Raw genomic sequence first — 27,992 nt, 5'->3', positions numbered from 1 at the left:
GCGCACGCGCAGTGCCCAGATACGCGCTCACAGCGGTACAATCTCTCAGGTGACCAACCAGAAGCGCTGGGCGAAGCGAGACTGGCCCACGTGGGCGTCTCCCGGTCCCGCCCCCGCAACAAAGGGCCGGTCCCAGGGCCCCGCGCGCGCACCCGCCTCAGCCTCCCCCGGCCCCTGCGAAGCCACGAGGGGCCCAGAGCGAACCCTGCAACCCCAGCGGCGCGCGCCGGCCCCGCCCACCTCGGGACACTCCAACCCACGTGCGGCCCAGCTCGGGACACCCCCCTCCCTTCAGGTCGGAGTCCGGCAGTGAGATTCCCCCCCCCCCGTGTTGTTACATGCGCTGCAAATCGGGCGGGCGGCCCGGGCTCCGAGAGGCGGAAGTAGCCCGGTGATTCCCCCCCCCCCTCCTCCGAGGGGGGCGTGTCCAGGCGGCTCCGAGTCTGAGCTAAGACTTACCGCAAGGGTCGGCCCGGTTTCACTGACCTGCTGCGCATGCGCAGTGTGACGGCGCCACCCCCATTCTGCTTCGCCGCTGTCACTCCCGGCCCTGCTCGTGCCCCGCCCATCCCGCTGCGGCCCGCTACTAGGGGAAGGTAGCGGAGCTCGTTGTGGTTGCTGCGCATGCGCCGCGCTCCCTGGGCCACGCGCCGTTGGGGCCCGTTATTCGCTGGGGGAGGGGAAGTCGCGGTGGCCGCATCCCGGCGTCAGGGAGCTGTGGGGGGGAGGGGCCGTGACCCGCCGTCTTGAGCTGGTGAGTCCTGCTCTGGGTATCGGGGCCGGCCCGGCACTGCCCCCCCCCCCTTCGCCTCTGCGGTCGCGTCACAAACATTCAGCCCCGCGCGCTTTAAGCGCCTCCTGATGCGAGGGGGGGGGCTGGCATGAGGGGCGCAGAGACGGGGGGGGTCTGGCTGGGGCAAGGTCCTCGGGGGTCCAGGGGAGGCCCTGGCGGGGGCAGTGTGTGAGCGAAGCTTTGGGGGATTTTTTTTAGTTTTAAATTTTGATTTTTTGTATCTTCAGTGCTGGTGCCTCAGACGGCCGCCCCCGGACCCGCCCCCCCATTGCTGAGCTCCAGGAAGTGACACGTCCCCGGTCCCCCAGCCCAGAGGCAGCAATGGCTGCAGAGAGCCCCGTGGAAAGTGTCTGGGAGGAAGCGCCGCGTCCCATCTGTCTGGAGGATTTCACAGCCCCTGTCACTCTGGAGCGTGGGCACAATTTCTGCCAGGCCCCCCTCAGCCCGCAGGGCAGAGACACTGAGCAGCAGGGACCCCTCCGGTCCAACCAGCAGCTGGCAAACTTGGTGGAACTAGCCAAGCCGCTGAGTTTCCAGGCAGCAAAGAGAGCAACATGGGGCAGGGTGTGTGGGGAGCACCAGGAGGCTCCGAAGCTGTTCTGCAAAGAGGATCAAACTCCCATCTGTGTGGTGCGTGACAGATCCCAAGCTCGCATGGTGGTGCCCTTTCAGGAAGCTGCTCAGGTGTACAAGGTACAGAGTTGCTGTCCAGTGTGATGGGAAATAACATTGGCTTTTAATTACAGGCTAATTTCACTGACTGTTACTGGGCACAGGTGTGACACGGCTCCTTAAAGCCTTCATGGTACAAGAGATGCTGTAAAAAGTAAATGCTCTGGCTTTGTGGCAACTTACGTCAAGTCTTTACAAATACCTGATGTGGGAAATGTTTCTTTGAGGCTCTAAGTCCTGAAACCCAACCCTCACTGGTGACAGGAGGGGTGCTTGTACAAGTTAAAGTGTTAACAATCAGAGCAGTTTAGACTGCAGGAGGTACAGGCCACTCTGTCAGTGACCTGTCTTGGGATTGAAGAAGAGGAGGTTACAAGCTGTTTCTGATTGGATGAACAGGAACAATAATCTGTCATTTGCCTTATAGATCCATAATGGAATCTGGGACCTGCACAACACCTAGCAAGGGAAAGTCCCTGCTCTGAGCAGGTCACAGTCCAGTTAGACAAACTGTGGGAAAGGAAGGTGGGGCAGCAAGTTGTTCATAGTCACCAAACACATCAGGGATAGCATTTAGTCCTGAACCCTGGTTCAACTATTAGACTACACTGCTCCCTGCCCCTCAGCATCACTGAACAGTGATGAAGTGTGGCCCTTTAAGAGAGAAAGATGCCTTGATAAAACCCTAGGCCCAGCAGGGAGAAGAGGTTTCCCACTGGGATGCTGAACTTATGGGGGTTAAACTCCGATGCATGAATTGGCAGTAGAGGAGGTTGCTGGGCTGGATGCTGTGTGGGGCCCATAGCAGGGCTTCAGGAAGTGCAGGTACATGCCAAATACAACTAGGATTCAGTTGGATTGTAGCAAGAGTTCAAACTGGTTAACTGCTAATGTTTATCAGTGCCAGTTACTGGTTAAACTCTCCACTGCCCCAGCAGTACCTGCTTGCCTCTGGCAACTAACATCAATCTGCAGCTGCTTGGAGTTCCCATTGGCCAGCAGTTCTTGTGGTCACCCCTGGCAGACTTCACGAGAGATCCCTGGCCCCAGGAGAGCCCATTTCTACTACCAGCTCTGCCTGGCAACAGGTTAAAAAATATTGTCACTTTTAAATTGTAATCAGTTACATAAGGGGTTCTCAAACCTTGTGATACCGCGACCCACTAAAAAAAAGGTGGGGGGTGGGAGCCAAGTTGTTAAGCAAAAATTGCACCAGTTTGTGACTGCACCCACTCCTCCCTTGAGCCAAGCCCCCCCCCCCCCCCCCCAGCACCCTTCCATCCCGGTGCACTCCTTCCTGCCCCTGAGGCAGGTATCCTCAGTGTCTGGAGCTGCGCAACTGCCCCCTTCTTCCCCTCCCCCTCTTCACTAGATTCTGTGGTGCTTCTCGCTCCCCCGCCAGACGCAGCAGGGGAAAATTGGGCAGTGTCTGGAGATGCCGGGAAGAGACAAATGGAAAAAAAATCCCAACCAAACCAAAAAAAACCCAAAACAATAGATCCAGCTGAGACTCCCCCCGCCGTAAGTTGGTCGCGACCTACAGTTTGAGAAACGCTGGGTTACATGATGAGTGTTGTTAACCACCTGCATCATTCTTTACGAAGGTGCCACCACCCTTACAGGTGTCCTGCTTCATCCGCAGTCTCCTCCATTGTCTTTTTCTATGGACAAAGCCACATTCAGGGCTGAGTCCCTGCTGGTCAGGGGCAGAACTCCACAAAATTGGGACTCTCTTAAAGGCAGACAAAGGGGCTTCCAACATCTGATGGGGTTTGCCCTCATGCTGATTTCTATTTCTTCAGGAAAAATTGGAGGCCCATTTGAAGACTCTGAGGTAGGAGAGAGAAAAGCTACTGAGAAGGAAAACAGCAGCAGAAGGGAAAAGCCAGTGCCCTGAGCATCCATGTCACTGCATGAGTTAATGTCCAGCCTTTGTGGCTTTCCCAGACAGTCATTAACATGTTTGCTTCTTTTTCCTCCATGGGTATCTCCGTCAGGCTGGTGCTGAGTCCTGCCTCCTGCTGCTCTGGTTCTGAATTCCCAGAGCCCATGACTAACAACAGATGCTGCCCATGACAGACATGGGAACATCCGTTTCAGAGGGACACAGGCCAAAGGAGATGCTGGGAGAGACGCCTCTGCCTAGTAACCACAAAGTAGAGTCAAATGTTACAAATTGTAGGGTTTTCCAATAAATTCTTCCTGCTGCGCACTCAGCTCCCCATGAAAGGGCTCTGGGCTCACTCTATGCCCCTGACCAGCTCTTTCCCTGTTTTCACACAGAAATGGACCCAAGCAGAGAGGCAGATGATTGTGGCCGAGTTTCAGCAGCTGCGGCAGTTCCTGGAAGAACAAGAACGACTCCTGCTGGCCCAGTTGGAGAAGCTGGACGAGGAGATTTGGAGGTTCCAGACTGACATTTTCAGGAAACTCTCCGTGCAGATTTCCTGTCTCAGCGAGTTGATTGGTGAGCTGGAGGGGACATGTCAGAAGCCAGCAAGTGAATTCCTGCAGGTGAGACTGAGGGAGAAACATCCCAGCTCCCAGCATAGGGAAGGGAGGCTCCTGAGTCACAAGTGCTGGAGCCCAGCTGCCACATCTCACTGTAACACCTTGTGCATTGCTGCCACGTGAATGATTCTTGTGCTTGATAGAGTTACAGGCACAGAGGATATGTCTACACTGCCACCCTAGTTTGAACTAGGGTGGCTAATGTAGGCATTAGAAGTTGCAAATGAAGCCCGGATTTAAATATCCCGGGCTGCATTTGAATTTTGCCAGGCGCCGCCATTTTTAAATCCCCCTTAGTGCGGACTCCGTGCCCGCGGCTACACGCAGCATGGAGTAAGTAGTTCGAATTAGAGAGCCTAATTTGAACTACCTACTCTGTGCCGTGTGTAGCCGTGGGCACGGAGTCCGCACTAAGGGGGATTTAAAAATGGCGGCGCCCCGCAAGATGCAAATGAAGCCCAGGATATTTAAATCCGGGCTTCATTTGCAACTTCGAATGCCTACATTAGCCACCCTAGTTCGAACTAGGATGGCAATGTAGACATACCCAGACCTATTAGAGATGGCAAAGCCCCATTTGCTTAGGGGATCCATGTTCCTGGGGCCAGGACAGGGCTTCTCTTCCCAGGTTTGCAAAATCCCTTCCCTAAGATCCCCTGTGTGTCCAATGGGGCTGAGATTCTTTTCTGTGTCTTCTTTTCTAGGACATCAGAAGCACCCTTAGCAGGTACGTGGCTCTCACTCCCCTCACACTGCACAGAGCAGGGAAAGGGCTTTGAGCAGATGTTAGCACCACATCTCCTCAGGGCTGTACAGCCAGGTGTTAGATATGAATATCTCTGACTCATTTAATTCTGAGAGTCTCATCCTCGCACTTTAGATTCTGGAATTCCTCAGTCAGGGCAGAGTCTGACCAAGTGTTTCCTAGAACTGTCACCTCCTTGGGGACTGGCTGCCTTAGGACTGTGGGGTGGGATATGGGCCTGTCACTGCTGAGTATTGGGCACATTCAGCCCAGGGCAGTAGGGACTAAGTCTGTCCCTCCCGAGAGCTGTTTGGAGACCTGTGTGGAAGGAGCTGGGTTGAGGGGAGCTGGTGTCTCAGTCTAATCCCTAGTGGACAGATTCCTTCAGCCCATCACATGGGAATCTCCTGTCCCTCAGCATCTGGAGGCCAAGGAGTGAGTTGACCTTGGAGAATCAATTCCTCTTTAGTCCCCCAGCCAGTCTCCCCCAGGCCGGAAGTGAAGAACAGAAATGGGACCTTTGAGGGGAAGGTTGCATGGCTATGGGATGTGTTGTCCCTGTTCTCAGGCTGGGAGAATTGGAGGAATTCTAATACCAAACCTGTTAGAGCTGAGACTTACTAGCCAGAACTTACTAGCAGTAAACGAAATACAATCACATGGAATTGTTTCTGTCCAGGTGTGAGATGGGGCAGTTCCAGCTGCCAGAGGAGATTTCCCCTGAACTGGAAGAAAAAGTCAGCTGTTTCTCCAAGAAAACGATTGCGCTATCAATGACTCTGAGGGAGTTCAAAGGTACCTACAAGGGATGGATGAGGGGAAAGTGGTTCAAGTATCTGAAACTATTGAATCTGGGCTCTGAAACCAACCTTCCCCTGCCTCAATTCCCACATAGAGAATGATGGTGCCATCACTCTGCTGTCCTTAGAGGCACTGAGCGAACAGACCTAACTGCTTGCAGATAGAGCCAGGGGTTTGCAAACTCTGAACCTCCCATTCTGAGATCAAAATATTTAAAGTTACTGTGATGGCAACATGTCCCACCACCACAGCTCCAGGTTATGATAAGAAGCAATAAGTGTGTAGGGAATAATTCCGGACACACTGGGTGCAGGTGAAAACAAGCAGAGGCTTTATTGTACACCAGCGCTGGTAGAGTACCACCCAGGGGTTAACTTGGTTAGCACTAACTTAATCAAAACATGCATTAAATTATATAGGCAGCAGATGGACGGAGGGGAAGTGATTTGATACGTCTAGTGGCAGAAACATAATGAGCACGTAAGGTAATAAATTACAAGGTTATACAGTATCTCCGCCCATTGCCAATTAAACATGTTATCAATAATACAAGTAGTTATTCCTAACAAACTAAGTGAGCCAATATAAACAAAGGCCTGTTGGGTGGCAACTCTGTCGGCTGGAAATATAATACGTCTACTGCGGGGGTGATATTTGGGATCTAAGCTTATTTTTAAGGAATAAAGAAGACAGTGAAAATAATTCCCGCGCAGTTTGTTTAGGCATCAGTCTGGGCCTTATCAGAGTGAGGCCTTCTTGTAATGTGGTTGCCAGGGCGACCATGGTCAAGTTAACTGCTTATGCAGTAAATTCTCAGGCCTTGAATTTAGGATTTGAATGGCAATTCTCAGCAAGATACCATGGACTGCCTCAGTTTGCCCCTACAAAGGGAATGAGAAGCCAAGAGGGAGGGGGTGAGGAGGGAAGAGTAAATCTCATTTACAGCTTCTCTCTCCTGGGACAGGGGTGATGCTGCAGGGATATTGGCTCCATAGCTGGGAGGTGCCCGAGTTAGAAAGGAAATGACAGTTTCAGACTCTTTCATACTAAATACCTGAGTGTGTCTGTCTGTCTGGTCTCTGATACAATTCAAACGCAGAGTTCAGAGTGGGGACATTGTTATAAACAGGAGAGCCTGGAATCTCACCTCTCTTATCCCTTCCCCCACTAGACACTCTGCCCTCTGCACTGGAGAGAGCAAGAGGAAAATCCCTGGGAGCTTTCAGACAAGGTGAGTTTGCAGGTGGAAGTTCTTTAAATGATGAGAAATTCCTGTGAAAACATCTTCATGAGATTGACATTAAAGTTACCAACCAAACCCAGCAACCATGGTGCTCACAGCCTTAAATCTCAGCCAGTGATCAGTGAGGAGACCCAGAGGCACTGCATGGAGACCTGTGGACACTTGGAGAAAAACTGGTCTATGGGTTTGTGATGCTAAAAGGGTAAATTTAAAGCACACAAAAGACAGCACCTTCAGGCTCAGATTTCACTACTCAGTTTCAATATGGTGTTGCTTTCAAACAATAATTAGGCCGAAAGGCTGAGAGCTGACTGGCTTCCATGGTATCAGTTTGTTCAAGGCAAGAAACTGCTAAATCCCCAAGGGCTGTTAAGTCTAGTGTAGGCCTGAGCAAAATACAGTTCATGGGTCGGATCCACCCCACCAAACCATTTGTGGGTTGGACCCAATACCGCTCCCCATCTGAAAGCCACTCAGAAAGTGACTCTGAGCCCGGAGGGAAGAAAGGAAGGCTTTAGGAGCTGCTGCCACCCCCAGGACAATCTCATTGGCCAGTTTTTGACCAGAAACAAAGCACCACGCCAGCTCCCCTCTGGATCATAATTATTCACACACCCACATGGCCCTGCAGCCTGTGAGAGTGTTGGGCATGCTTCTTGCCTGCCTGAGGTGCATGGCCTCTGCCCAGGAGTCACTCAGATAAGTCTCCTGTCGAGAGTTTGCCTCTGACACCCCAACCTCTGCCTTCCCTTTATCTCTGCTCCCCACTCCTGCCCCCCGCTTTGCATATCCGAACTCTGTCCTCCTCCTGCAACTATATTTTCAAGACCCCTCAGTGGTCAGAAACCCACAGCCCCTTATTTGTCCACTAAATGACTTCTCTAAATTAAAATTACTTTAAATATCTAATGAGTAGTTGGCTAATCCAGTGTCCTAGATCACAGCCTGCCTCCTTCACCCAAACTGCCTCCTAGACCTCTGCCCCCCGGCCCATCTGTCCTGCATCCCAAACCCTTACCCCAAGGGTCCTCCTCCCTACACGCTTTCCAGATCCTGCATTAATGTCTTGTAAGAGTGCAGCTCTCAGCCACATTCCATTTGGCCCCCCATCAAAAGGAATTGCTCATCCCATCGAGTGGATTCGTTCCCACTGAGCCATGTAAGTGAAAGCTGAAGCTAGACTATTTCAGACAAGAAAAGAGGCACAAATGTCTGATAGGGAAGCGGATTTGCTGTTGAAACAAATGAGCAAAGAACTGGTGGATTCTCCATCTTTTGACTGGGGGACTTTCTAGAAAATACACTGTGGGGAAACAGAGCTTTGTGCCTAGGTAACTGGACTGAGTGTAATGGCTTGTGACACTGAGGGGGTCAGACTGCATGACTAAAGATATCTTCTGATCCCATGAATCTTAAGATCTCATCCTGCTAACACTCAGCATGTGTTTAATAATAAGCATCTGAATGGTGGTGTTAACTTCACTGACTCTGTTTTGGAAAGGGTTTATAATGTCTCTGTCAGATGAGAGAGCAAAGTTTGTGCTGCAAATCCATGAATGAAGACTAAGGGTTTTAAATACAGCAGCCTGCATTTAATCTATGTCCATGTCCAGGTAGATGAATACGTGGCTTATCAGAAACACTGGGTGCCGATAACTATATCCCGTTATTGCAGACACAGTAATGTTGTAACTCAAGCCAGATACGGAGAGAAATGAATATGGATTTGGGATCTAACTCCTATGCGCTGTTTATGGAATATCTAGACTAAAGCTTTTGCTCACAATGGCAAAGTCTAGCACATGTCACCAGGAACAGTGTGGGGAGAATGGGGGTGTGGAAAGGATTAAAGCCCCTTCTGAATTGTCTCCAATTCCCTTTCTCCCCATACCAGGTTGCAGAACACCCATGTTTGACTCCAACTCAGCCTCTAGCCTGCAGAGCCAGGGACAGGAAATGGCCGAGGCGGAGCTGGTGAGCTTCGAGGAGGTGGCTGTGTATTTCTCTGAGGAGGAATGGGCTCTGCTGGACCCGGGCCAGAGAGCCCTCTACAGGGATGTGATGCAGGAGAATTATGAGGCTGTGACCTGGTTAGGTAAGGATTCCTGTCCCCTTGGGTAACAGAAGCTGGGTGGGCTCTGGAGCAGCTGGGTTGGGTTTGGTTCAGGTTAATTCATTGCCTCTGCCCCCAATGTCAGGAGTATCTGCCCCAATAATCCTGACAGTGAAAGACTGTCCGTTCCATGTCCCCTCCCAGGGAAAGCAAGTTCAGGGAGATAAGAATGATGCTGCTCTTCCCACAGCTGAGGTCTCAGTGCACTTCCTTCCTATCTTGCCCACTTTATGCCTTGACTGGAGGTGTAAGTACCAGAATTCTGGGTCTGGCTGCTCTTAGTGCCTGCAGGTTCCCCTTGTGGTAGTGTGCTGAGCCAATGGAAGCAGGGTGCAGGTCCCAGAGTACTTCCCTACCTGTAGCTAATCTCTGACATGCTGGTTCTTGCCAATGGGAGGGGCTGGATGCTGGAGCTGAGGAAGGTTGGATGAGGCAGTTCATGCTCTGCAAGTGTTTTGTGGGAAGTGGCTCGATAGTAGATAAATGTGAGCAGAGCTCTGCTTGCATTTCAGGTACAGGCTGGGTTTCCTTACAAAAGTTCAGTTTCATTGTCTCTGGGGCTCACTTGCCTCTGCGTGCAATGGAAATAAATCACATCATCTGTTTTGTCTTTTTAGAGTGAAATATCTTCTGGTAGGGACTTTTTCTTCCTGTGTGAATGTCTGGCTTTGTGCTCAGGTGACCTGCGTTTAGTTCTCTGCCTGTCTCGGACTTCCTGTGTGACCTTACAATCATAGAACCATAGAGCTGGAAGAGATCTCAGAAGGTCATCAAGTCCAGCCCCCTGCCCTGGGCAGGACCAGTCCCAGCTAAATCAACCCAGCCAGGGCTTTGTCAGGCCGAGTCTTAAAAACCTCTAGGGATGGAGACTCCATTACTTCCCTAGGTAACCCATTCCAGTGCTTCACTACTCTCTTAGACTAACTGAAGAGTAGGAGCATAAGCTTTCGTGGGCAAAGACCCACTTCATCAGATGCATGTCAACCCATGCATCTGATGAAGTGGGTCTTTGCCCACGAAAGCTTATGCTCCTACACTTCAGTTAGTCTATAAGGTGCCACAGGACTCCTTGCCGCTTTTGCGGATTCAGACTAACACGGCTATCCCTCTGATACTACTCTCTGAAAGAAATAGTTTTTCCTTATATTCAACCTGGACCTCTCCCACCTCAACTTGAGACCGTTGTTCCTTGTTCTGCCATCCATCACTACTGAGAACATCCTTTCTCCAGCCTCTTTTGAACCTCCCTTCAGGAAGTTGAAGGCTGCTGTTAAATCCCCCCTCACTCTTTGCTTCTGCAGACTAAACAGACCCAACTCCCTCAGCCTCTCCTCGTGGGGCATATGCTGCAGCTCCCTAAATCATTTTGGTTACCCTCCGCTGGACCCTCTCCAATGCGTCCACATCCTTTGTGTAGTAGGGAGCCTAGAACTGGACAATACTCCGGATGTGGCCTCACCAGTGCCAAATAAAGGGGAATAATGACATCTCAGGGTCTGCTGGCAATGCTCCTCTTAATGTAACCTAATACGCCATTCATTATCTTTCTTGGCTACAAGGGTACATTGTTGACTCTCATCCAGCTTTTCATCCACTGTAATCCGCAGGTCCTTTTCTGAAGAATTACTACTTAGCCAGTAGGTCCCCAGGCTGTAATAATGCTTCAGATTCTTCTGTCCCTAGTGCAGGTCTCTGCGCTTGTCTTTGTTGAACGTCATCCATACCTCCAATTTGTCTGTCACTCGGGACCCTATCTGTGCCCTCAAGCATGTCTACCTCTCCTCTGCAAACTTGCTAAGGGTGCAATCCATCCCCTCATCCAGGTCATTAATAAAGATGTTAACCAAACCCGTCCTAAAACCAAATGTTGGTGCACTCTGCTAGTAACTGACCGCCATCCTGACATCGAGCCATTGATCACTACACCTTGAGCCCGACCTTCTAGCCAGCTTTCTATCCATCTTGCCGTCCATTTATCCAATTCACATTCCCTTAAATTGCTGGCAAGAATATTGGGGGAGACCATATCAAAAGCCTTGCTAAAGTCAAGGTATATCACATCCACTGACTTTCCCATGTCTGCAGAGCCATTTACCTCATCATAGAAGCTTATCAGGTTGGTCAGGCACAACATGCCCTTTGTGAATCCATGCTGACTATTCCTGATCACTTCCCCTCTTCCAAGTGCCTAAAAATGGATTCCTTAAGGATCCCTTCCATGATTTTTCCAGGGACCGAGGTAAGACTTGCCTATATTTCCCTGGATCGTCCTTCTTCCCTCTTTTGAAGAGGGCACTACATTTGCCTTTTTCCAATAATCCGGGATCTCTCCTGACCGCCACCACTTTTCAAAGATAATGGCCAAAGCCTCCTCAATGCCATTTGCCAACTCCCTCAATACCCTCGGATGCATTAAGTCCAGACCCATGGATAGGTGTATGTCTAGTTTTTCTACATAGTTCCTAACTTGTTCTTTACCCACCAAGGTCTGTCCATCTTCATCCCATCTTGTGTCACTTAGTGCATTAGTCTGGGAGCTGACCTTGTCCGTGAATACAGAAGCAGAGAAAGCATTGAGTACTTCAGCTTTCCTCACATCATCTGTCACTAGGTTACCTCCTTCATCCAGTAGAGGCCCCACACCTTGTCTGATCACCTTCTTCTTGCTAACATGCCTGTAGAAACCTTTCTTGTTATCCTTCACATCCTTTGCCAGTCGCAATTCCAATTGTGTTTTCGCCTTCCTGATACGCCCCTGGCATTCTCGAGCTATACATTTATACCCCTACCTGGTCACTTGTCCAAGTTTCCACTTTTTGTAAGCTCTCTTTTTGTGCTTAAGTTCACCAAGGATTTCCCCTGTAAGCCAATCCAGTCTCCTACCATGTTTCCTTCTCTTGCTACGCATTGGGATGGTTTCTTTCTGTGCCTTCAATAAGGCTTCTTTAAAAGATTGCCAGCTCTCCTGGACTCCTTTCCACTTCATGTTAGCATCCCAGGGAATTTCTGCCCATCAGGTCTCTGAGGGAATCAGTCTGATTTTCTGAAGTCCAAGGTGTGTATTTTACTACTCTCTTTTCTTCCTTTGGTCAGGATCCTGAAATCTACCATCTCATGATCACTGCTTCCCAGGCTGTCACCTGCCTCCACTTCCCCTATTACTTCCTCCCTGTTTGTGAGCAGAAGGTCAAGTTGTGCATGGCCCCTGGTTGGATTCTTCAGCACTTGTACCAAGAAGTTATCCCCAACATTCTCCAAAAACTTCCTGTATACTGCTGTATTGGTCTCCCAGCAGATGTCAGGATGATTCAAGTCCCCTATGAGAATCAGGGCCTGCGATCTGGAAGCTTCTCTCAGTTGTTCAAAGAAAGCCTCATCTACCTCGTCCACTTGATTCGGTGGCCTGTAGTAGACACCAACCACAACATCACTGCTATTGTTTGCACCTTTAAACTTAACCCATAGACTCTCAACAGGCTTTTTTCCCCTCTACATACTGGAGTTCTGAGCAATCATAGTGCTCTTACATATAATGCAATTCCTCCTCCTCTTCTCCCCTGCCTGTTCTTCCTGAACAGTTTATATCCTTCCATGACAGTGCTTCAGTCATGCGAGTCATCCCACTAAGTCTGTTATCCCAATTAAATCATATTTCTTGGACTGGGCCAGGACCTCGAGTTCTTCCTGTTTGTTGCCCAGGCTTCTTCATTGGTGTACAGACACCTCAGATAACCAGTTGATCACCCTACCTTCTCCATTCGAATCAGGGGTCCTTCTTTGCTGCTCATTCCTCTTTGCATTCCTTCCTAGTATCCGACTTTCCCACTCCCCTCAGGGTTTTGGTCACCATCCCCCAAAGAACCTAGTTTAAAGCCCTTCTCATTAGGTTTGCAAGCCTGCCCACAAAGATGCTTCTTCCTCTCTTTGTTAGGTGGATCCCATCTCTTCCTAACAATCCTTGTGCTCGGAACAGAGTCCCTTGGTCGAAGAAACCAAAGCCTTCTCCCAGACACCAGCTGCGCAACCACGCATTTACTTTCTCAATTCGAGGCTCCCTGCCCAGTCCTTTCCCTTCAACAGGGAGGATGGACGAGAACACCACTTGCGCTCCAAATTCTCTGATCCTTCTTCCCAGTGCTACATAATCCGCAGTAACCCGCTCAAGGTCATTCTGGGCCATATCATTAGTTCCCACATAGAGAAGCAGGAAGGGGTATGATCTGAAGGTTTGATCAGTTTTGTAAGACACTCAGTCACATCCTGAATTCAAGCTCCCAGTAAGCAGCATACCTCAGTCCCTCTTAGAAGGGACTCCCCAACCACCACCACCCGTCGTCTTCTTATGGGGGTGGTGGTTGTGGAACCCCCATCCCTAGGACTATGCATCCCATGCCTTGCAGTAGATGGTGTTCCCTTCCTGTTTCTTCCTTGTGAGGTCCCTTCCAAAGCACTCACCACCGCAGAGCCTGTGGAGAGAGCCTGAAAGTGATTACTTACCTTTATAGCATTGGGGGATTCCTGTGCTGGCCTTTTCCCCCTTCTAGACATTACCTGCTGCCAGTTCTCTTTCTAGTCCTGTACTGCCCTCTTGACTCTTCCGCCTGCCGTGCTTCCAGGATTAAATGCTGCCTTCTGTCAAGGAAATCTTCATCCTCTCTGATCTAGCGTAGGGTCGACACTTGGGCCTCCAGTCTTCAAGTCCCATGGAGTACGTCTATACTTGCTCCCTATCTTAAGATAGGGCTGCAAATGTAGGTGACCGAAATCGCTAATGAAGCTGGGATTTAAATATTCCGTGCTCCATTAGCATGATTACGCCCACGTGCTAGTTCGAATCACAGCTGATTGAAACCAGGAAATGCGCGCTGGGATGTGGTAGTTCAAACCAAAGCCCTTGGTTCGGACTAACATTACTCCCTGTGTGCGATCACCTCTCTCTTTAATAGCTATTATAGTGTGTCCTTGTTTCTCAGGGCTGGGAAGGATACCTACACTAAAGAGGGGTGATGCTTAGTTCCATATGAGCATCCCGATAGCACAGTGGAGTCCTGATTTACACCAGAGTTCCCAGGTGCTGCTGTGATTGATAATTTTGCTTCCTGCAGCAACTGCAGTGCCGTATGAATTGCTGCTAGTGCCACAGTGCTGTTATGGCTGTTCAGGGCAGCTTTTTCTGGAGCTCTGATGCCAGTGGCACTGTCAGAGCATGCGGCTTGCCCATGCAGCACAGCCCAGGGTTGCCGCTAGGAAAAACCCAGACTCCATTCGGAGGCTCAAGATGCTCAGCCAAGTTTGTGAAAAGGAGCAGGGTGCTAGTGTCCCAGCTCCTCAGGCACAGATATAGTGAGACTTGTCCCAACCCAATAACAGTACCAGCACAGTCAGCAGTCAGAATGTTGCCCCTCAGCCAGCATCAACTTGCCCCTCCTGTGACTTCTCTCATATAGTGTGAGAGACAGTCCCTTGGTAGCTCCCTGGGGTTCTATGCTTCTTGGCAGATACTTGGGCACCTCAGAGACTCACAGGGCCCCCTTTGTTGCCCTGGGATTTCCCTGGAGGCAAGGGTCTCCACTTACTAAGTTATTCTCATCACAGGCTAGTCATTGGGGTTCACCATTTCCTTGCTTTGCTTTGCTCCTTGTGTGCTCCCGCCCCCACCCTGCCAAAACAAAAACCAAAAAAAACCCTTCCCTCCTGCTGCCTGAGATGAATCATTTTATGGGAACCTGGAGGCCTTAATTGGCAGCAGGTGCTTAATTAACTCCAGCTGCAAGCTGCCTCCCAATTAAGCCTCTATTTATTATCCTGGCTGCTGGGCTATGTTCATGTGAGGCTAATTTAGACACCAGAAGGCATTAACTCACCTCCCAACATGGCTGCCTTCTATAGGCTTTTGTAAACCTTTCATGAGGCCTCGGTAGCTCCCTGCTTTTGGGGTGCTGTATTTTCTCCTGCACTCCTCTGCTCTTCCTTTTGGAGAGGGGATGTCTGTAGGCGGGGTGGGTGGGGGGGCTGCTGTTTTTGTGGCAGGCCTGACTACTCTTACATTTTGGGCCAGGCCCCTTTTTCCACCTGCCTTTTGCAAGCAGCTTTCCCCCTGTCGCCTCAGCTAGTTGCTGAGGGTGCAGGGGGGTTGAGGAGAGTCTCTGTTGCCCTGCCTTTGGGTGGGGAGAAGCCCCCCTCACATCTCCCATCTTCTTGGGAGTCTATTTATGTTCCTTTTGGGGTTTTTTCACGTCTGCAAGCCTGAATTCCACCATTCCTGCAGCTGCCGCTTTCCCTGAGGCCGAGGAGGCATCTCTTCACTACTTGCCTTCCTTCTCCTCTGCTTGTCCCATCTACCCTCTTGTGTGCCCATACCCCATCCCCATTCTTCTGTTAGGCGCTTAAGCTTCCCCCTCCTTTTAATTACCACACACACAGCTTCACTTGTCCCCATGTTCTTTAAATAATAATTTACCCCGCATCTCCCCAGTGCAGCCAGAGGAGCCGCTCTTTCCATTCAGTGCTGGGAGCTGTACTCCTTACTTTTTTTCCCTTCTCTTTTCTGAATCATCGCCCTCCCACCCCACTTCTAGCCTAGTTGGGAGGGGGGGAGCAGTGAACCGCCTTTCTTCCCCTTCCTGTTCCCTCCCCTGGCATATTCGGTCCTCTCCTAATTGGTTGTTTGTCCTTCCCTCCTGACCCATGACCATGATGGAGCGGTTGTCTGGTGACACCCCTGCCAAACCTTTCCCACTCTCCCTAAAAACAACAGTCCCTCCGAGGCTGCCAGGCCCTCCGTCACTACGGTGGAAGGGGCGGACATGGACGAGGACCCCGGGGCTTCGACTATCCCTGCCACGGTACCTCTAGAACTCATTGAAGAAGCTCCCCTGAAGGGTAGGAAGGGCCAGCAGACCAAGAAGGGCAAGAGCTCTGCCCGGAAGGCAAAACCTGAGTTGAGGGCTCATTCCCTGGTCATTGCCCCCATGCAGGCCACAGCCCCCTGTTCCTTCCACCAGCTCTGGGGGCGATGGTATCCCGGCCCCGAGGGAGTATGCCCAGGTAGCTTCCATCCCCCCGCCTCCAAGAATTCCATCTCCGGTGGGTGCGGCCCCTTTCCCACCCTGACCAGGAGGCACGGGGTCCATTGTCTCCTTGTGGAGACCTATGTACTGGTGTTGGCAAGTGTGGTGGGGCCTGTGGCTGTGGTGGCAGCCTCTAAGATGTTCAGGAAGGTGGTATTCTTTCTGACATCCAAGGCTGCCACCCAGTGGCGGTAGGGGGAGTCCATGTTCCCCTCAAGCCTTTGGAGGACCTGGGCATATGAGTGGTTTTGTCCTCTGTTCTTCCCTTCCTCCCCGATGCAGCCCTATTGCCTTTCCTCTCCACCCTCGGGAGGCCTCTGTCAATCCTGAGTCCCCTTCCTCTAGGCTGCAAAGACCCTACACTCTGCTATGTCCTTTCTTGTTGCCGGCAGGTTTCTATCCAACTACTGTCAGCGGGACGTGGCGGAGAAGCCCTAGAAGGGTCACTTCTGGTGCCCCATCAATGGGCCCGGTACCAGGTGTACTACACCATGGGGGATGCCCGGTGTTTTCTCTGTTGGGCAGCAGGGCACATCTGAAGGGGCTGCCCCCTGGCCCGGTTTGGAGAGGCACCCGGAACCCCCAACACCTGGGAGGGCACTGGCCCCACAATTGCCAGTGGCCCTGAGTGTCTGGACCCTGGGGTTGCCCCTCCTCCAGTTGTGACTGTGGTCAATCCAGCTCAGGCTCTGAAGGGCCCAGACGAGCGTGCAAGTGCTGCAGCCACTGCCAAAAGTGGCAAGGCTAGGCCCACGGAGGAGAGAGTGACGGGACTTGGGCAGGACCTTGGGACAGGAACCCACAAGGGGAGAGGCAATTCTTAGTTCTGAGTGGAGCGCAGGATCAGGTCCAGGAGATAACCATTACAGGACCGCTTGGGAATAGTGACCATAATATAACAACATTTAACATTCCTGTGGTAGGAAGAACACCTCAGCAGTCCAGAACTCTGGCATTTAATTTCAAAAAGGGGAATTACACAAAAATGAGGAGGTTACTTCAGCTGAAATTAAAAGGCACGGTGACTAGAGACAAATCCCTGCAAGCTGCATGGAAACTTTTTAAAGACACCATAATAGAGGCCCAACTTAAATGTATACCCCAAATTAAAAAACATAGCAAGAGACCTAAAAAAGAGTCACCGTGGCTTAACCACCATGTAAAAGAAGCAGTGAGGGACAAAAAGGCATCTTTTAAGAAGTGGAAGTCCAGTCCTAGTGAGATAAATGGAAAGGAACATAAATGCTGTCAAATCAAGTGTAAAAATGTAATAAGAAAAGCAAAAAAAGATTTTGAGGAACAGCTAGCCAAAAACTCAAAAAGAAATAACAGTATTTTTTAAGTACATTAAAAGCAGGAAGCCTGCTAAAAAACCTGTGGGTCCCCTAGACAATCAAGATATAAAAGGAGCAATCAAGGACGATAAAGCCATTGCGGAGAAACTAAATGATTTCTTTGCTTCAGTCTTCACGGCTGAGGATGTTAGAGAGATTCCCAAATCTGCACTCTCCTTTCTGGGTGACGAATCTGAGGAACTGTCCTGGATTGAAGTGTCATTAGAGGAAGTTTTGGAACGAATAGAAAAACTTAATGTTAACAAATCACCGGGACCGGATGGCATTCAGCCAAGGGTTTGAAAAGAACTCAAATGGGAAATTGCTGAACTATTATCTGTGGTTTGTAACATATCTTTTAAATTGGCTTCCGTACCTAATGACTGGAAGGTAGCCAACGTGACACCAATATTTAAAAAGGGCTCTAGAGGCTATCCTGGCAATTACAGACCAGTAAGTCTAACTTCAGTACCAGGCAAATTAGTTGAAATAATAGTAAAGAATACAATTATCAGACACGTAGAAGAACATAATTTGTTGGACAAAAGTCAGCATGGTTGTTGTAAAGGGAAATCATGCTTTACTAATCTATCAGAGTTCTTTGAAGAGGTTAACAAACATGCAGACAAGGGGGATCCAGTAGATACAGTATACTTAGATTTTCAGAAGGCCTTTGACAAGGTCCCTCACCAAAGGCTCTTTTGTAAATTACATTGTCATGGGATAAGAGGGAAGGTCCTTTAATGGATTGAGAACTGGTTAAAGACAGGAAACAGGGTAGGAATAAATGGTAAATTTTCAGAATGGAGAGGGGTAACTAGTGGTGTCCCCCAAGAGTCAGTCCTGGGACCAATCCTTTTCAACTTATTCATGAATGATCTGGAGAAAGGGGTAAGCAGTGAGGTGGTAAAGTTTGCGGATGATACCAAAATGTTTTAGATCGTCCAGACAGAAGCAGACTGTGAGGAACTCCAAAAAGATCTCACCAAACTGAGTGATTGGGTAACAAAATGACAAATGAAGTTTAATATGGATAAGTGTAAAATGCATATTGGGAAAAATAACCCCAACTATACATACAGTATGATGGGGGCTAATTTGGCTATGACAGATCAGGAAAGAGATCTTGGAGTTATCATGGATAACATACATACAGTATGCAGGGGCGGTCAAAAAGGCAAATAGGATGTTAGGAATTGTTAAGAAAGGGATAGAAAACAAGACACAGAATATCTTACTGCCCCTGTATAAAACTATGGTACGCCCACATCTTGAATACTGTGTACAGATGTGGTCTGCTCACCTCAAAGATATTTTGGCCTTGGAAAGGGTTCAGAAGAGGTCAGTTAAAATGATTAGGGGTTTGGAACGGGTCCCCTATGAAAAGAGGTTAACGCGACTGGGACTTTTCAGTTTAGAAAAGAGGAGACTGAGTGGGGATATGATAGAGGTATATAAAATCATGAGTAGTGTGGAGAGGGCAAATAAAGAAAAGTTATTTATTAGTTCCCATAATAAAAAAACTAGAGGACACCACGTGAAGTTAATGGGTTAGCAGGTTTAAAACTAATAAAAGAAATTTGTTTTTCACACAGCGTGTAGTCAACCTGTGGAACTCCTTGCCAGAGGAGTCTGTGAAGGCTAGGACTATAACAGAGTTTAAAGAGAAGCTAGATAATTTCATGGAGGTTATGTCCATAAAAGGCAATTAGCCAGGGGATAGAATTGGTGTCCCTGGCCTCTGTTTGTCAGAGGCTGGAGAGGGATGGCAGGAGAAAATCACTTGATCATTGTCTTTGGTCCACCCACTCTGGAGCACCTGGTGCTGGCAACTGTTGGCAGACAGGCTACTGGGCTAGATGGACCTTTGGTCCGACCCAGTATGGCTGTTCTTATGACCTACCTCAGGGGGAGGTGTCCTTTTCCCCTGCTCCCTATTGCCTGCCCTCTCTTACCCTCCCACTGCTGCACTTGTTTCCTGTCTCTTCCACCATTCTGGCCCAGCCCTTTTACTCCAAGGGTTGGGAACTTGCTATGAGAAGGCACTGTAAGTATGCCTGGTGTTCTACCCCACCTACTGAGGGGGAGGACAACCTCTCTGAACCTATGGGAGTGGACTCTGGAGCCATCCCTCCCTATGAGCCTCTGGACACTTCACAGCACTGTGGGGCAGTTGAGGTGACCGCAGAGGTTGCAGGAGAGGTGAACTCCTCCCTCCTAGGGTTCCTACAAGAGGGGGAAGGCATGGAGGTGGCTCTCACTGTCCCCCGCCTCCACTGAGAGGGCAGCAGCTGACCTTGACACTGAGAAAGATCACCCCCTGGTGGCGGGCAGTGGGCTCACCTTCCTCTGTTAGCAGGTGGAGACTTTGGGGTTGACCCTGGTTGCCTCATAGGGGGATTACCATGCCCTCGAAGGACAACAACAACTGTCCTCTACTTCCCCCTCTGACCCGCTGCTATCCTTTCTCCCTGCCTCTGAGTTACCCAAGGGTGAGACCATTTGCTTGGCCATCAGCCACACTTTGGCTGTGACCATCAAAACCCTGGAGGTTCTCAGTGGGCAGGAGCTACCGTTATTGTCCATCACCCCTAACACTGAGGTCTCTAGTGCTGCACCTTCTGGTACTGGAGCCCAGCGCTGGGGAGATGTTACCTATCCCTACTGTTGCCACTGATTCACTGCCCTGCGAGGAGGCACCACATCCTGGCACCTCCTCTGCTGAGGCTTCTTGCCGTGCTCCCTCTCCTAGCCCCTGCTGCACTCTTGCTCCCTGTTCAGTCCCCCTTCCAGTTGAGCTTCCAAGCCCTCTTCCTGCTCCCCTCGTCCTTGTCTTTTCCCTAATACTCCACCACTTCCTCCCACTACTCCCCTTCCTCCCTTTCCTGATCTTTTGCTTGACCTCTTTTCCTCCCCTTATTTTGTTGCTACTGCCCCCAGGGTTGCCATGTTCAATCCAGATATTGGCCCACGAGAGGCGGTTTTCGTTGCTCCTGCTCCCAGCCCATCTGGGGCTGTTCTTCCTCTGCCACTGTCTTCCCAGCAGGAACTCCAGAGGCCCTGTGTCGATGGGTCATGGGGCTCATGGAGGGCTCTGGCCCCAAGGTGTTTGAGGGCCCGAAGCCAGACATGCTGAAGGGTGAGATGCATGTTTTCTTGGAAGACATTAGTGGCTCCAAGAACAAGGTTGCTCTCGCCCTTCAGCACTGGGGCGATTTCTATCTTGCCTTACAAATGGTAAGGGCCCTCTTGGGGGACGGTAAAGGGACTGGGCAGCAGGAGGCTACGCACTACCAGCGGGTCCTCAGCTTCCATGACGCCCTACTCACTTTCGGATACGGTCCAATCGGGGCCGCTGACACTCCTGACGGCGAGGATCTTCCCCAGCCCTCTTGATGCTGGCGCTCATCTATACCACTTTAAAAACCTGGGTCTGCGGGTTGGGTCTCCACAGATGTCAGGTACTCTCTTCCTTCGGAGGGGGGTACTCTGTCATGTTCTGCAGGAGACGCATACGATTCCAGCCGCCGAGGCTAGCTGGCGGCTGGAGTGGGGGGACAGGATTTATTTCAGCCACCTGTCAGCCAGTCAAGCTGGGATGGCTACCCTGTTCCCGAATCTGCAGCCCTAGATACTAGAGACTGCTGAGGTCATGCTGGGTCACCTGCTGCATCTCCAGGTTTGGACAGAGGGGCTGACATTTAAATCTTGTTAACGTCTATGCCTCGATGTCCAGCCCAAAGAGGCTATGCTTTTACCAGCGGGCATCTGTCTTCCTTGAATCCTTGTGAGTGCCTGGTCCTGAGTGGAAATTTCAACTGCACCTCAAGGAGTGGGACCATATGGGGACCGAGCAGTGCCCAGCCACCACAGATGTTCTCAGGGAGATAATAGGCTATTACCCCCTGGTGGACATCTGGCGAGACCTCCACCTGGGCGGGGACACGGTGTTTACCTATGTCTGGGTGGTGGGTCATCGGTCTTTCCACTCCTAGTTGAACCACATTTATCTTTGTCATCTCTTCTGGGCCCACTCCTGGAGCATTAGGCCGGCCCCATTCTCGGACCACCAATTTGTGGCCATAATGGGCTCTCTTTCCTTGGAGGGGCCAGGGCTAGCCTACTGGCATTTCAATAACAGCTTGCTGGAGGATGCAGGCTTTGTAGCATCCTTCCGGGAGTTCTGGCTGGTCTGGCACTGGTGGCAGTGCATCTGTCCCTTGGCACGGCAGTGGTGGGATGTGGGTACAGTGTGCACATGGCTCTTCTGCCATGGACCAGGAGAAGGTGTTCGACTGCATGAACCATGGGCCCCATTTTGTGGGGTTTCTCCAAGTGCTGTACACCTCTACAGAGTGCTTGGTCAAGCTCAACTGGACCCTAACCACACTGGTCAGCTTCGAGGAGTACATCACAGCTGTCTGCTGTCATGCCAGTTGTACGGTCTGGCCATGGAGCCCTTCCTCCGTCTCTTTCGCAAGAGGTTGATGGGGTTGGTGCTTCATGAGCCGGAGATGAGGCTGATCCTGTCGGTGTATGCCATTGACATGCTCCTTTTGATCCAGGATCCAGGCGACCTGGCAAGGGTGGAGGCTTGCCAAGCCATCTCCTTGATGGCCTCCTCTGCCCGGGTCAGCTTGGTCAAGAGTTCTGGCCTAGTGGTAGAGGCTGGGTGGCAGGCGGGCTCCTTCCTAACCATACTTCAGGCCATCAAGTGGAGCGCGGGTCCGCTGCTCTATCTAGGTGTTTTTCTCTCTGCCATGCATCCCTCTCTGCTGGAGAACAGGCAAGGTTTACAGTTCAGCATGGTTGAGTGGTAGCAGAGATAGACAGGACTCCTTTGGTTCCTCTCCGTCCGTGGGAGAGCACTGGTGCTTAACCAATTGGGCAGTCCATACTCTGGCACTGTCTCAACACCCTGGTCCCATCCCCAGGTTTCCTGGCTCATATCCAGCAGCTAATGCTGCATTTTTTTCTGGCCAGGACTGCACTGGATCTCTGCAGGGGTTTTCCATCTCCCCCTGGAGGAAGGAGGGCAGGGCCTGATGTGTTTGCGTACGTGGGTTCATGTCCTCCACCTCCGGACCCTGCAGAGACTCCTATTTGATGCAGATAGTCTAGCGTGGAACACACTTGTGCATGCTTTTCTTTGCCGCTTCTGAGGGCTCCAATATGACAGGCAGCTCTTTTATTTGAGAAGTCTTCTGTGAGACCTATCCAGGCTGCTGGCCTTCTACCAGGACCTCCTTCGAACCTGGAAGCTGCTTGTGGCGACCAGGTCTTTGGGAGCCACCATAGGGGGCAGACCTCCTCATGGAGCCCTTGCTACACAATTCCCATCTACATGTGCAGGCTGCGGAGTTCCCCTCGGTGCACCAGAGATTGGTCCTGGCAGAAGGCACCAGAGTCAGAGACCTCCTGGACTACGACTGGGGAGACTGGGTGGATCCTCGGGCGCTCACTCAGTGCATGGGGCTCTCCACCTTACGTATGCCTCCTTGCATACTTCAGGGAGTGAAGGACACTTTGCTGCACACTGCTCGGGTGTACTTAAGCAGGGTCCTGTGAGAGGGTGCACCCTGCCCACCTCTCACCCCCGGCCCTCCTGATCTCTCCATCAGCCCCCATCCACATGTACCTTCCAGACCACCTCCCCCTTATCACCCAAGCTGGCTGTGCATGTTGCATCCGAGCCCCTTCTGAACCATGCCAAAGAATCACCTGTACACACTTGTGCTTCATGCTTCACTTCCCCACCCTCATGTCCCACCCAGACACCAAGTGGCGGGAGCTCCTACCACCAGTGGTAGGAGTGGGTGGGGAGCCCCGGTGGACCAGCCTCTATTCGACCTTGGTTCCATGGCTCCCCGAGGACATCAGCTGGATAATCCTGTATGGTGTGGAGAGCACAGGCATGTACTTGGTGCAGTTCACCCCTGTTGCCAAGACTTGCCTCTTCTGTGGCATGAGTGAGACCCTGGCACGCATCTACCTCTAGTGCGCTAGGTTACAGCCCCTCTTTTGTTTCCTCTAGAACCTCCTGTTGAGGTTTTGGCTACACTTTTCACCCCACTGGTTAATTTATACACACCCTATTCATGGCCCCACAAAGCGGTGGGACCTCCTGTACAACCTCCTCATGGCTATCGCCAAATTGGCAATCTACAAAACCAGGGAGAGGAGGTTGGCTGGTGGAGGGGTCTGTCACTGTGGGGCCTATTTCTATTCCTGTATCTGATGACGTATCCGGGCAGAGTTCCAATGGGCAGTGTTCACTGGGTGACTTGAGACCTTCCGAGGGCAAAGGGTGCTGTCCGGGGTTCTCTGCTAGGTATCCCCATATGGTTCCCTCTATTTTAGCCCTTTGACCCTCACACCCATCCCTGTTTTCTCAGTATTTGTCCTGTGTAAGCAGTTGGTTTTCTGGGCTCTATAGACCCTGCCTGTAGGCTGGGCGGAGGTCCTTTAGATGTGGGCATACTAACACCAGGCCATCTCCCAGTCACCAAATAGTATCAGAGTCACATAGTTTGCAGGCTGTATTCTGCCACATTTGACTCAAGATGAATGTTGCATTCCAGATGTTGCTACCCCCTTAGCCTTCTGCCTGTTTTTTTGAACAAAACATCCATATCCATTATTCCCTCATGCTGCTCATGTGCGCAAGAGTCAGTGACTTTGAGCCATCTCTTAGGACTGTGTGTTTGAAATTGCTGTGGAGATCTGTGTATTGATTGACCTCCTCCTGCTCAGGTATGTGCTTGCCTGGTTAGTTGATACCCTTTGCCCCATCATTCTGCCAATGCCTGCCTGTTCTAGTTCAAAAATAGGAACATAAACAAGATAATCATAGTCATCCCATTAGAACATTCCCATTGACATGGCACACTTCAACAAAAGTTTCTTGCAGTTGTGTAACAGCAGGAGCACAATGATCTCCATGGTCACATCACAAGTGGATCATCTGAACACTAAATGAAGGTCCAAGAACGGGTGGGGCTGAAGCTATGAGGAACACGCTCAGAAGGTGTAAAGGTGATAGATTCTGTACAGCCCTGGAGGGGCACCAGATCAAAGGTCAGGCTGGCCACAAAAGCCCGACTGGGAAACCACACAATGGCTGCTGCTAGCAGAGTAGAATCAAGGCTGCAGAGGGGGAGCTGAGCAACAGCCGCAAGCACCAGAGAAGCAGCATGGCCCAGTTCTGCCCGGGCTTGCCCGGTGAGAAGCCTAGCACCACCCTGGGCAACCAGGGAATGGCAGTTGTGGGCGCTGGCAGGGCGCAACCAGACGCAGGCAATTGGGGTCAGTAGTATGGTGCATAGGCAGGACCTGAAGCAATCAGCCAAGTTTTCACTTAAATGCTCAGGCAACTTCCTCTGCCACCTCCTACCCCAAGTAGAGCATCTGAGCTAAAGATCAGGACAAGCCCAGCCCACCAGCCAGGAGTCTTGTGGACAGAGCTTTGGGGAGCTAGAGCTCTGCTGGGTCCTTCCTCTCCAAGTCATAGTAACCTGCCATGTGGCTGCTGCTGTCTGAACCCTGCCTGGGGACCTTGGTGTCAGACCTGCAAGCCCTCAGTAGAGCTCCCCTTCTGAGCAGTGTGTTCCTGTCTAGTCCTGGGATGCCAGGGGGATGAAACGGGCTGTGAGGGGGACTGAGTTGTAGCCTAGAGAGTGCAGCAGAGTGCTCAGCTTCCCATGGGAATGAGCTGGGCCATTCCCAAGGCAGGAGGTGGGAGTGATTCACCTTTACTGCAGGTGAGTGTGTCCTGGGCTCTTGTACCAGCCAGAGCCCAGTCTCTGCAAAGTGGGGAAGGAGCCGCTCTGGGTGGGTGACTCAGATCCTGGCTTTGGAAGCAGTAATGGCACAGACCTTAATGAACAAGATCAGCACTTGGTTCATTGCTCTCCATACAGGATTTCCAGTCTCTGAAACTGATGTGGTTGCCTGGGTGAAGCGAGAGGAGGAGTTGTGGGTCTCAGATCCTCAGAGCTGTCAGGAAGGAGAGAGCATCAGCAACACCCACACAGGTGAGCAATCAGTTAAACTGACTCAAACCAATTTCTGTCTCTGAGATGTAACTTGTGTGTTTTCATTAAGTCTGTCTGTTCAGCTTGTCTTCAACTCCAGTCAGTCTGTGGTGGGTGGGGAAAGGCTGGTTTCTCTCCTCTGTGGAAGGGTTGTGAAGGAGGAGGATGAACTCAGCTCATGATAATTCAACCATTATTTGAGAGTATGCCCCTTTTTTTATTCCTCTTTTTTTCCTTTGAGATTATCATGGAGAATAACTCCTGTCTGGATTATTTCTCTATCCCAACAGGTGAGGGGATGCTGACTGAGAACTATAAGAGTCTTCAGCAGGAAGGACTGGAGCAAGTGGCTTTATGTGGGATGTTATTGGGAAGATCTGAAGAACATGTTTTACAGATATGTGAGCAAGGAGAGAGCTGTAAGATTCAGCATCGCCCAGAAAGACAGCAGGGAAACCATCCAGAAGAGGGACAGGGTAAATCCAGTCCTAGGAGTAGAGGGGAGAAAAGAAACACAGAAACTGTTCAACAGAAAATCCCCCATCAACAGTCACCCTGCTCTTATAGTGACTGTGAAACTCTTATTGAACATCAAAGTGCCCACACAGGAGAGAAGCCCTTCAAGTGCTCTGACTCTGAGAAAAGCTTCAGTGAGCACTCACACTTTACGAACCATCGGAAAATACATACAAGAGAGAGACCCCATTTCTGCTCTGAGTGTGGGAAAAGCTTCCATAGAAACTCTTACCTTGTTATCCATAGGAGGACTCACACAGGAGAGAAACCTTTCAATTGCTCTGACTGCGGGAAAAGCTTCAATAGAAGCTCAAACCTTGTTACCCATAGGATGACCCACACAGGAGAGAAACCTTTCAATTGCTCTGACTGTGGGAAAAACTTCATTAGCAGCTCAAAGCTTGTTACCCATAGGAGGACCCACACAGGAGAGAAACCTTTCAATTGCTCTGACTGTGGGAAAAACTTCATTAGCAGCTCATACCTTGTTACCCATAGGAGGACCCACACAGGAGAGAAACCTTACAATTGCTCTGACTGCGGGAAGAGCTACAATAGAAGCTCAGACCTTGTTACCCATAGGAGGACCCACACAGGAGAGAAACCTTTCAATTGCTCTGACTGTGGGAAAAGCTTCCATAGAAGCTCAAATCTTGTTACCCATAGGATGACCCACACAGGAAAGAAACCTTTCAATTGCTCTGACTGTGGGAAAAACTTCATTAGCAGCTCAAAGCTTGTTACCCATAGGAGGACCCACACAGGAGAAAAACCTTTCAATTGCTCTGACTGTGGGAAAAACTTCATTAGCAGCTCAAAGCTTGTTACCCATAGGAGGACCCACATAAGAGAGAAACCTTTGCTCTGACTGTGGGAAAAGCTACAATAAAACTTCAGACCTTGTTACCCATAGGAGGACCCACACTGAAGAGAAACCTTTCAATTCCTCTGATGGCGGGAAAAGCTTCAGTCAGAAGTCAAACCTTTTTAGACATAGGAGGACCCACACAGGAGAGAAACTCTTGACCTGCTCTGACTGTAGGAAAAGCTGCAGTAGAAGTTCATACTTTGTTAAATACAGGATGATCCACACAGGAGATAAACCTTTCAGTTGCTCTGATTGTGGGGAAAAGCTTCAGTAAAAGCTCAGACCTTGGTACCCGTAGGAGAATCCACACAGGAAATTCAGTTGCTCTGACTGCAGGAAAAGGTTGTCAGTACTCCTGCGTTACTAGCCATCCGATAATATGTACAAGAGTCACCTCATAACATCTCTGATTGCAGAAAAGGCTTCAAACACAGGTTAGACTTTGTTAAACATAAGACAACCCACAGAGGAGAGAAAACCAGTTAGCTGCTCTGACTGGGGGGGGGGGGGGAAGCTTCAGTCAGAGCTCAAATCTTATTAGCCTTCGGAGGACTCATAGAGGGCATAAATCTATAACCCGAGTTCCCTTTAGCCTGTGTGGCCAGTTGGCTGTGACACCCTATTAAATACCATGCCCTTATAGGGCTTTGGTGGGGAGAGAGACGTCTATCTACTGGTCTCAACCTTGACCCAGACGTGCTGCGGCTGGAGGACAGTAGGCTATCCCATGGCCCCAGCCCCAGATCTACCATGGCAGGGAGAAGTGTATCTTTCTCCTCCCTCTTCACAGTAGCACTTAAGCTGGGGGAGCGAGAGCTTGTGGGAGTCTTCTCTCCTCATTATCGGCAAGGAGTCCAGTGGCACCTTATAGACTAACAGAAGTGTTGGAGCATAAGCTTTTGTGGGCAGACCCAGTAAGTCAGATGCATGTGATGAAATGGGTCTTTGTGACACTTTATAGACTAACAGAAGTGTTAGACTGAGCATAAGCTTTCGTGGGCAAAGACCCATTTCATCACATGCATCTGACTTACTGGGTCTGCCCACAAAAGCTTATGCTCCAACACTTCTGTTAGTCTATAAGGTGCCACTGGACTCCTCGCCGCTTTTGCAGATTCAGACTAACACGGCTACCCCTCTGATACTTCTCTCCTCATTGTAGCCTTTCAGTGGCCTTCATGAGAATTCCCTCCATCTTTGAGATCACACCCCCACCTGAAGCCCTCAACTAGTATTCCTTGTAAAATTTTCCATCCAGGAGTAGAGCGAGTTTTTTCTTGTGCACACAAAGTG

The 27,992-nt window shown here is 50.5% G+C and overlaps 2 protein-coding genes across 5 annotated transcripts in view; one reads left to right on the top strand and one right to left on the bottom strand.

The window, feature by feature from the left end:
- The window catches only part of LOC112546925 (uncharacterized), a 30,448-nt gene extending 29,817 nt beyond the window's left edge, over window positions 1-631 (bottom strand). For 3 of the 4 annotated variants that reach the window (XM_075912411.1, XM_075912414.1, XM_075912415.1), the window contains exon 1: window positions 460-563. The gene's annotated coding sequence lies outside the window, so the exon portion shown is untranslated. Of the gene's footprint in view, window positions 1-459 lie in introns of all 4 variants that reach the window. The other variant, XM_075912412.1, reaches the window with a different exon arrangement.
- On the top strand, window positions 96-27,624 carry LOC142821440 (uncharacterized). Its single transcript, XM_075912370.1, has 9 exons — window positions 96-295; window positions 1,021-1,486; window positions 3,749-3,979; window positions 4,681-4,703; window positions 5,401-5,516; window positions 6,694-6,753; window positions 8,660-8,860; window positions 25,202-25,315; window positions 25,606-27,624. Exons 2-9 carry the CDS (start codon window positions 1,115-1,117, stop codon window positions 26,697-26,699), a joined length of 2,211 nt encoding a protein of 736 aa, XP_075768485.1. The 5' UTR covers window positions 96-295; window positions 1,021-1,114; the 3' UTR covers window positions 26,700-27,624.
- Window positions 27,625-27,992: the final 368 nt, after the last annotated feature.

This window comes from Pelodiscus sinensis, chromosome 31 (genome assembly GCF_049634645.1).
Source record: "Pelodiscus sinensis isolate JC-2024 chromosome 31, ASM4963464v1, whole genome shotgun sequence".
Classification (NCBI taxonomy): Eukaryota; Metazoa; Chordata; order Testudines; family Trionychidae; genus Pelodiscus; species Pelodiscus sinensis.
Note: the sequence above shows the minus strand (reverse complement) of the source record. Positions and strands in the feature narration are given on the sequence as shown.